The sequence below is a fragment of the Xyrauchen texanus genome, chromosome 3 (genome assembly GCF_025860055.1).
Source record: "Xyrauchen texanus isolate HMW12.3.18 chromosome 3, RBS_HiC_50CHRs, whole genome shotgun sequence".
Classification (NCBI taxonomy): Eukaryota; Metazoa; Chordata; class Actinopteri; order Cypriniformes; family Catostomidae; genus Xyrauchen; species Xyrauchen texanus.
Window position 1 is genome coordinate 10154432 of NC_068278.1, and position 10194 is coordinate 10164625.

General features: G+C 38.9%; 1 protein-coding gene across 1 annotated transcript; it reads right to left on the minus strand.

Annotated features, from left to right (window-relative positions):
* Positions 1-229: 229 nt before the first annotated feature.
* On the minus strand, positions 230-9970 carry LOC127630736 (zinc finger MYND domain-containing protein 19-like). The gene is made up of 6 exons (XM_052108478.1): positions 9742-9970; positions 7585-7644; positions 6668-6774; positions 6396-6536; positions 5974-6154; positions 230-1690 (listed from the first exon to the last, which is right to left on the minus strand). Exons 1-6 carry the CDS (start codon positions 9790-9792, stop codon positions 1547-1549), a joined length of 684 nt encoding a protein of 227 aa, XP_051964438.1. The 5' UTR covers positions 9793-9970; the 3' UTR covers positions 230-1546.
* Between the last annotated feature and the right edge of the window lie 224 nt (positions 9971-10194).

Below are 10194 nucleotides of genomic sequence, written 5' to 3' on the forward strand. Positions count from 1 at the left end.
GCAATGACATTCAAACATGTTTAAGTGCTTTTTGAGGGCCACTATAAATGAAAGGCAATTTTGCATTCCCACCTGCAAAATAAGAACGTTCAATTATAACCATTTTCTCAAAATTGTTCAACTTTTGCACAACTTCAACAGTTAGAAACTGTAGGACAATAGTTCTAGCCTCAAATGAGAACATAAGTACAGGCAAAACAGACACTATTGCAACTAAACTTCACACATTTCCAATTTTATTTAATTACTTTATTTGTCTATTTTACAGTGACAATAAGATGGTCAATTATCACAAACTTTGTCCATTCACATATTTATATGGTAATAGCTTAGAAAAAAATAAAAATAACAGACACCCAAAACTACCTTAGATTCCCACTTCTCTGCAAAGCTCAAGGATCAAAGTGAAGATATTCAGTGCACAGTGTTCTACCCCAACCAGATAAATAAATTATTCGGAATACGAACACAGACAAAAGTAACATGTATGTATTTGCAATACATGCTTAGTTGTATGTGTACGTCACAGTTTGGTAGAGATGCCCTTGACATAAAAGGAAGACACACTTGCAACTTGAGTGCCCATTTTTCTTTTAAGATGAGATAAAAAAAAAAAAAAAAAAAAAAATTATACTCACTTTGACAGTAAGATCATTAAGACAAAAGACTACTCATTAAATTACTGGGACCCAAATGACAACTTTAGACAAGTACATGCTGACAACATGAATAGAAATTCCATGTGGGTTTTCAAGTTTTTCCCAGGACATCCCTCTAAAATGAGTGCTTGTTATGGAAAGTGAAATTAAACATGAGTGGGAAGAGTACATAGTATGCTTTTGAAAAACTCAATATGGGTACACAAAAAAGTGAAACTGCCCCCAATTAGGCATATTCCCCAATACCGCCCCCAAAAACATCCCATTGACAAATAAAGTAAATATTAAAATAAAAAACAACAGACAAACATTCAACCACGTTCTTCAGTCAATAATGGCATGCACACACAATACTGGTGGTGTGGTTTTGCACAGCTATTGGCTGTATACTTGTAGAAGGTATGGCATGTGGGTGACTATGTGCTTATTTATGTGCACAAGTCCAATCGGGAGAGGAAGAGGAGGAAGGGTAGTACAGTGAAGAGGTCTGTTTTCCATCCTATTATCAATTGTACAGCAGTTCTGTCCTTTGATACCAGCAGCTAATACTTCATGACAGGAGGGTTTATGGAAGGAGTGCATGACTGTCAATACTCAAATGCAGTCCACAAAAAAAAAAAAAAGTTATGACGGCATGGTGTTTGTCTTCATTAAACACGCATCCATAGCAGCAAGTGGAGCCTTTGAGACCTCCCTCCAAACAATAAAAAACTTAATTTCCCATAATCCCCATAGGCAAGCTGTGGAGATGTGAAAGTTCTGGGTAGTTTTTATTTTTCCCCCCAAGAGGCCTTTCCAAGCCAACAATATTGTCCGCTATCAGTCAGTTTTTGCAAACTCAAAAGTCTCAGCACACATACTTGAATGTGGGGTTTTGGGGGGGGGGATCATCGCTCAGGCTCTGACTCCATTGCCAGAACCCGTTTGCGTTCGCGGCACTGCTTCTTATGGGCTGGCCAATCTCTCTGTTGACACTGCGATCCACAGTAGCGTGCCACCTGGCATCGGCCGCAGATGTTGAACTCTCTCAGCTGAAAAGGTACACATAGACATTTCAGAGGTTTTCTTAACACAATTGAGCAAAATCATCACTGCAAACAGCATAATGTTGAAGGAATAGTTAACCCAGACATTATAATCCTTTCCCCTTTTTCCATCTCAAATGTATATCACTTTGTTTCTTCTGCGGAACACAAAGATATTTTACATTTACATTTATGCATTTGGCAGAGTGCGACTTACTGAGCCCTTATTACAGGGACAATCCCCCCGGAGCAACCTGGAGTTAAGTGCCTTGCTCAAGGACACAATGGTGGTGGCTGTGGGGATCGAAGCAGCGACCTTCTGATTACCAGTTTACAAGTTATGTGATTTAGACCACTACACCACCACCAAGATGCCGATGCCGATTTTGATGCCGATAAGACGTTTATATCCATACACTGCAAGTTAATGGCATCCTTCACTTTCAAGCTCCAAAAAAGACATTAAGGCAGCATAAATGTAATTCACACAACTCAGGTGGTTTCATTTTACAGGAAATTCACAGAGTTGTCCCTAAGCCACTCTTACGTTGTCTTGGCTGTGTGCTTGGGGTCATTGTCATGTTGGAATGTGAACCTTCGGCCTAGTCTGAGATTCTGAGTGATCTGAACCAGGTTTTCATTAAGGATATCTCTGCATTTTGCCACGTTCAGCTTTCCTTCAACCCTGACTAGTCCACCATGTCTTCTGAAGCACCCGTTTTGGGTGAGAAACAGATCAAAATGTAACCAAAATTACACTTCCTCATGCTTCAAGAGCACCTGTGCATATGGGCAGAGTGCCCGTAGAGCTTCAAATCAACATCGTGCCCAGAGACTGCAATTTCAAGATTTTTAGTGGAAAAAGGAGCTACATTTTGGTCTGTTCTTGCCCAAAATCAATTGAATCGCTTCAAAAGACATGGATGGATTGCCTTTATGCTGCCTGTATGTCCTTTTGTCCATTTTAAGGGTTGGACCCAATTGACTTGATTTGTATGTTACATTGTCAATCAAAATATATTTGTTTGTGTTCTGTAGAAGAAAGTCATATTGCAATGACAGCTGTTCAAAGTTTCCACCATTTTTGATTAATGAAAAGCTCTACACAAGAGCAATGTCTAGCTGAAATTATTATTATTATTTTTTTAGAGAAACTAGAAAAAGTTTTACAATTTCATTAATTTCCAGAACTTTTCCAGGACTGAAAAACACTATTTTAGAATTCTCTGATACAGTGCATTCAGAAAGTATACAGACCCCTTTTTTCACATTTTATGTTTCAGCATTGTTAAAATGCTTTAAATATTTTATTTTCCATATCAATCTACACTTCATACCCCATAATGACAAAGCAAAAAACTGATTTTTGATAACTGCAAATTTATAAAAAAAAATCTGAAAAAAAAATAAAATAAAATCACATTGACATAAGTATTCAGACCCTTTACTCAGTACTTCGTTGAAGCACCTTTGGCAGTGATTACAACAAAGTCTTTTTAGGTATGATGTGACAAGCTTTGCACACCTGGATTTGGGGATTTTCTGCCATTCTTCTCAAGCTCTGTCAGGTTGGATGAGGATCATCGGTGGACAGCCATTTTCAGGTCTCTCCACAGATTTCGACTGGGTTCATGACCGGGCTCAGTCTGGGCAACTCAGGGACACTCAGGGATATTCACAGAGTTGTCCCTAAGCCACACTTGCATTGTCTTAACTGTGTGCTTAGTGTCATTGTCCTATTGGAGGGTGAACCTTTGGCCCAGTCTGAGGTCCTAAGTGCTCTGGACAAAGTTTTCATTAAGGATGGCTCTATATTTTAATCACTCAAATCATGATGCTACCACCACCATGCTTCACCATTGGGATGTTATTTCGCAGGCGATGAGCTGTGCCGGGTTTCCTCAAGACATGATGCTTGGAATTGAGGCCAAACAGATCAATCTTCATTTCATCAGACCAGAGAATCTTGTTTCTCACCGTCTGAAAGTCCTTTAGGTGCTTATTTATGTGTCTTGCACTGAGGAGAGGCTTCAGTCTGGCCACTCTGCCATAAAGTCCAGATTGGTGGAGTGTTGCAGTGATGGTTGTCCTTCTGCAAGTTTCTCCTATATCCACACATGATCTCTGGAGCTCAACCAGAGTGACCATTGGGTTATTGGTAGCCTTTCTTACAAAGGGCCTTCTCCACCAATTGCTCAATTTAGCCAGGCGGCCAGCTCTAGAAAGAGTCCTGGTTGTTTCAAACTTCTTCCATTTAAGAATTATTGAGGCCACTGTGCTCTTGGGAATCTTAAACGCAGCCACATTTTTTCAGCCTTCCCCAGATCTGTACCACGACACAATCCTGTCTATGAGCTCTGCAGTAAGTTCCTTTGACCTCATGCCTTGATTTTTGCTCTGATATGAATTTTCAGCTGTGAGACCTTATATGGACAGGTGTGTGCCTTTCCAAATCATGTCCAATCAATTGAATTTGCCACCGATGGACTCCAATCAAAGTGTAGAAATATCTCAAAGATGATCAAGAGAAATGGGTTGCACCTGAGCTATATTTCAAGTGTCATGGCAAAGGGTCTGAAAACTTTTGTCAATGTGATATCAGTTTTTTCTTTTTAATAAATTTGCAAAGATATAAAAAAATATGTTCTTTGCTTTGTCATTACGGTGTATGGAGTGTACATTCATGTGAAAAAAAAAAGCATTTTAGCATTAGGGCTGAAACTATTAGTCAATGTTATCAACAACAATAAATAATTGTCGACAAAAATTTCCGTTGTCGAATAGTCGTTTGATCTCATTTAATGCAACATGAGATCATTTGAACTGCCAATGATGATGCAGGAGAGCAGCACTTCAGCTTGTGCTTGATTGAGGACGAAAGAACAGCTCACACTCCAGACACACTCCACACAGATTAAGGTGATGTAGATTGCAAAGTATGAGGTAATTAGAATATAAAAATACAAAATAAGAAAATATAGAAGCAGTCTTGATGTGAAATAAAACAGAGCTGTACCTGCCGTTCCGCTTGAGCAAAGGAAGCGGGTTGTATAATTAAGCACAAACTGCGAAAATGGTATTTCTCCGAGCGGTCAGAGCCGCTTATATGAGTCGTGAGAAAAACAGCACAAGAGAGTTTCAAACTTCTGTATGACACACTGTCTTGCGCGGGGACTCTCATCACTGGCGCGTGCTTGATTCACTGATCGCGACGTAGCGCAATCCATCACGATGTGTCACAGTGGGTACGAAAATCGGCAATTCAAGCTCTATTAAGAGGGAGTTTTTTTCTTGGTGAGTTAAAGATGAACCGAAGCAACCAAAAAAGTGAGAGTGTAGTCTTAGCCCATTATACAATGCAGAAAAAAAGAAAAAAAGGTTTTAGATCTTTAGTCTTTTGGTTTGTTTTCCAATATAAATATCTAAAACTCCTTTTGTACATTTACTTCAGGCGCTATACTGCAGAAGAAAATTGTTATCGAAGAAGGTTGAATATACTTAATATTTATACATCTTAAAATATCTAAAAATCCTTAAAACAAGAAACATTTAATTGAGAAGCAACAAAGATGATATTTAGACTTGCTTTTAGAGGATAGATCTCAAATAAAATATATTTAGTCTTGGCAGAAATATAAACAAGTGAAAAAATACACTTATATTTAAGATACATTTTCTTAAAGCAGTCTAAATATCTTATATGTTGCTTCTCAATAAAATTCTTGTTTTAAGGATTTTTAGACCATTTTAAATGGAAAACAAAACAAAAACACTTGATAAGAGTAGGATATTTTGCAGGGAATTGCAGTATTTTTTTCCCTTTAATTCAGTGAATGTCATTTAGAGGTATTTTTAAAAGATGATTTTGTCGAAAATTTGAAAGCTCGAATTATACATTTTTGCAATAATCGCCGATATAGTCGAATAATCATTCTAATAATCATTAGATTTGTCAATTATCAAAATAATCGTTAGTTGCATCCCTACTTAGCATGAAGTGGTCTGAATACTTTCTGAATGCACTGCATTTCCATGTTTTCCCATGACTATGGGAACCCTGACTGTATTTGAGAAATACAGATTTGATATTAACGTTTCATCCAAGAATCCTTAAACAGGGAACACACCTTAACACCAATGAATTTGGATGACTTTTAGAGTTATCTGTAATTACTGGATATTTTATAACCAATGAAATAATGCTAGAGAGCCAACCATAAAAATACATATTATGAGCAGTATTTAATAAAACATGCATAGCATTTCCTTTTTTCCAATGCTATACTGACCCTCCTCTCAATGAGCGAGCAGGGTGGGTAGTGACACTCGTAGTAGGTGCAGGAGCACTCCTCCTCTTCCACCAGTTCTCCATTGGCATTGTAGTAACGCGTGCGACTCAACTCCAGATACTGCTCCTCCACTGGGTCTGCAGGAACCTGCTGGATGGCCAGCCAGTATAGCGACTGCTCTCTAGAGAGAAAATGACATTTAGCATCTCAAGTTGAGAACAGTAGCTGGATCAGAAAAGTCTGCAATTTATAGTCCATTGACACTATAAAGGTTGTCAAAATAATTAGCTTAAATTACTTGCACACTTAAACTGACAACAGTCAGTTGTTCAAAATGCTGATATTGTATTATTCACATGTATAAATCTTAAGATATGAGATTGAAATTAAATCTAGAAGGATAACCTCATCATCTAAATTACCTCTGTTTGCTGGACAGGTCTTCTGGTTTGGGACTCCATCCCACTGGAACGAGACGCAAGTTGTCTAGACGGTTGTCCACTGTGACTGAGTTTATGTGAACTACTTGGAAACTTGGAGCAATGCCACCTCTGTGCTTTTCCCTGTGAACAAGCACACCAATCGCAATGACTAGTTGTATATAGCCTCTTACAAATACAAAATAAATTTCATGATAAAACATATAGGACACTTGATTTTTTAATAGTCAAATTGGTTCTTGCAGTACACTCACCAGAGTAACTCATGCAGTGGTCGACCTGCCCATCTGCCCTTGCCAATGTCAAAGGCATATGCAAAGATTTTTGCCCCATTCCCATCAGCATCAACTTCCATGCGTGCCTGAAAAGGATTTAGACTAAGTAACAGTTTTCAAAAGACCTAATAAAACAGAGTATACTTTGTGGTTAAAAAAAATTCAAAAGCAAATACATAAAAAGAACATAAATGGAGGTTAAACAATTAATTCAGAGTCAGCTAACTGAAATGGTCTCCAACAAAGAGACAATTAGAGATCTGGTGTGGCACAATGGCTTAAGAACTGGATGGTAACAAAAAGGAACTCGCCATGAACTATAACAATGCCCTTAAGCAAGACACTAATCTCATTTAATAAAAGTCATACAAGTTGCTTTGAAAATAAATGTCAACTAAATTTGAAATTAGTTTGAAATGAATAGTTATAAAACTATGGGAACATATAACAGTATTGATTTTTGGTTGTTGTTTACAAGTATAGAAACAATATATTTTACGTTTATTGCAAAATATCCCGGTATGTACAAATATATAAGCAGTTTAAGAGTGAAGGAAGACCGACTCGATTCAGTCATTTACAGTGTGTCATGGGAGCGCGTGCTCGCTCCGACGCACGTTTCTATTTTAAACAATGAAGTTGAAATAATGCAAATGGTTGGGTACAACTGAAGCATATACCATCGATGAACTACCTCGTAGCTCACGGTAGGGCTGTCGTTAAAGTTGTACAAGTTATCATTGAAAATCAATTCGTCTATGGGATAAATTACTGGGATTTTACTTCCGGAAACAGAATGTTGCGCTTTATAGCCTTTTAAAAAACTAATTTCAAAAGACAACACTCTGTGTGCAAATTCTTACATGTATGGTTGTGCAGCTAAAGTAAGTTCTCACCTCAAAGGCATAGTTTTCCACTAATGGTATGTCTTGCTCGTCAATCAAAGTATACTTTGTCTGAAAAACACAAAAATATTGTTATATTGCAGAGTATGTCTACTAGACAACATTTGTTGATTTCCCCAAAATATATATGAGCTATCTTGCCTAAAAGACTTCAATTTCCTTAAAGCTGCTATAAGTGAAGTCCGGATCATCAAAAAGAATTGCAAAAATAATGACACTTTTTGACTATGAATTTCCATGGCCTTTTCAATCATGTGTAATAAAGATTTATTTATTTTTAATTCACTAATGAATCATTCAGAATGATGTGAACTGGTTTGACTTATTCATTAAAAACAGGAATGCAATTGTAAACGGTCCTGCTCTTCCCACTCTGAACGGGACTCGAACAGGTGTCTCCGGAATGGGAGGTGGGCACGCTAATGAGCTAATTAGCACGCTAATGAGGCTAAAGACTACAGCCTCTAGCATCAGTCGCTAGTGTGCCTCTGGAGGCCAGTGGCGTGAAGTTTCACACTGCACAGCTATCTATTAGCTGGCTCCCGTTACACAATGTAATGAGAGATAAAATGTGATAAAGTCATAGCAGGCATTCCAGTGGTATATTTTCAGCTATTTGTTTATGTATTTTAAAAAACAATCAAAAAAAAAAAAAAAAAAGTGTTTAAGCTCAAGGTTTTATGTACCAAAATTAAAAAGTTTCCCCAAACAATTTGAACAAATTGGCTTAAAAAATGTGACTACTCAGCCGAAAGGTGAGTAGTTTGCATCTCTGAGTGAAAAAAAAAGACAATTCTCAAATTAAACATTACTATGGGGCTTGCAAGCAAGTTTTACTCCACCCAAGCTGCACGCAAGACGAATATCCAGCCAATTAAATATTTTTGAGCAGAGCATAATTAGAAAAATTATTATTATTTGATCCATGGATTTTTCCATAACTTTAAAGCGTTATTAATTTTCATTATACTTTTAGGCCTAAACTACAAAAAAACCCCTGCTATTTAAAGGTTTTTAAAGACCATAGGGACCATTTCCAAACAGGTTTCCCCAAACAACTCCCACCATTTATGATTGGTCGGACAAACTGGTAGTCCCGCCCCAAAACTCACATCTTTGGCAGAGAGCAGCCTGCGAGATTTGTGACTGGCCAACAAGCGCGGGCCGCGGCCAAATTCTTGGCTGTTCAGAGAGCTGTCATTAAGAAGAGTGGAATTTCTTAGCCAGGACACCTATTTCAGTGATATCTGTCCGGTAGTTAAGCATTTTCTACGTGAAACTACACAAACATCACTTACAGCTGATCAACACGATTTTTTGCAGAGAAACACGTGTTATAAGAAAGGCAACCAGACACTAACCTATGACCAACCGGAGTTCTACTCGGTCTCATGACAACATAAAAAAGGGCCTCGTTTCATAGCATAGGCCGGCTGCCCTCTAGTGTCACGGCATGAGCGGCCTGGCATCGTGAAACAGCTTGGACTTTCCGGCTCACGATCAGATGGCGCACAGAAACAGCCTCAAAGTAAAAGAGGGCGCTTTAATAAACTAGCTGACAGCAGTATACAGCACCAAGGGCTCTATCGATAACATTCAATACGATTGACAACAAGTACTGCTTCAATAAATATTTGACAAACGCGACAGTGCTAATGCTCCTCACAGCCGACATGCCGGTTTCGAGTCACGCTGCAAACGGTTCCTGGTTGAGGTATTACCAGACCAACTCTTAGCCATATTGGATGCCACTGTCATTACTGGTGTGGATTGAGCATCGGAAATGTCTCTCATCTCATGCCAAAGCTGTATTAAAAGTGCAGACGGGCGAATAAAACTTTCACCTTTACTGGTCCACAGGCGAGCTTTACTTTGAGCCGTCTAGCAGTGTTGTAGCTTCGCTAGCGGCACCAACACAGCAAAAGTAGGCGGCTCAAAAGCGACTAACACATCGGCTGATGAGCTGGCCAGTTTGAACACAAAATTGATTTCGACGACACTTATAAACATACAGCTTATATCCCATCTGAGCGAGGTATATACCATTAAAATATCGCCACTTATTTATTTAGAGAGAGGCATTTTCCTCACGGTTTTGAGGTCCCCTCCCCTTCGCGTCGCACATGGCAAACCCAGGATTCAGCTCACCTTCCCGGCCACACGGCCAAGTCGAACAATCCCAAGCTTGAAATCCGACATTAGAGGGGATGTCAGGTCCAGGCTGAAATGTGAGAGCAGGTACAACTGTATTAGGTTTAAAAATCTTGTCCGGCCAACCCAACCCCGAGTACAATTTAGTGTAATAGGGTCTGCCGCTGCCCGAATATTCTCCACCAGCTTCCAAACCTCCGTGATGCACCGCTGCTGAAAGGCGTTGGAAAAACCTGCCAGCTTCTGTGGGAGGGACTAACAACATTTCAGAAGGTAACCCAATTGTCAAAGAGGACTGAGAGCGGTCTGGCCAATCAGAGCTCTTATTCGTCGATGTTTTACGTTGACTTTAAAGGATAAACATGAAAGTGTTTGACCGGCTCGTCCAATCAGTATAAAGGATTTCACTGTAAAACCCTCCCATTTAGTATGCCACGCCCATTTATTACG

What these genes read in the sequence shown, in the direction of transcription:
- LOC127630736 (XM_052108478.1), bottom strand. Translation starts at nt 9,792, where the DNA reads ATGTCGGATTTCAAGCTTGGGATTGTTCGACTTGGCCGTGTGGCCGGG. An exon ending in TTGGCCGTGTGGCCGGGAAG is followed by an intron (nt 7,645 to 9,741) that starts GTGAGCTGAATC and finishes TGTGTTTTTCAG; the next exon opens with ACAAAGTATACTTTGATTGA. An exon ending in GCTCGCTCATTGAGAGGAGG is followed by an intron (nt 1,691 to 5,973) that starts GTCAGTATAGCA and finishes GTACCTTTTCAG; the next exon opens with CTGAGAGAGTTCAACATCTG.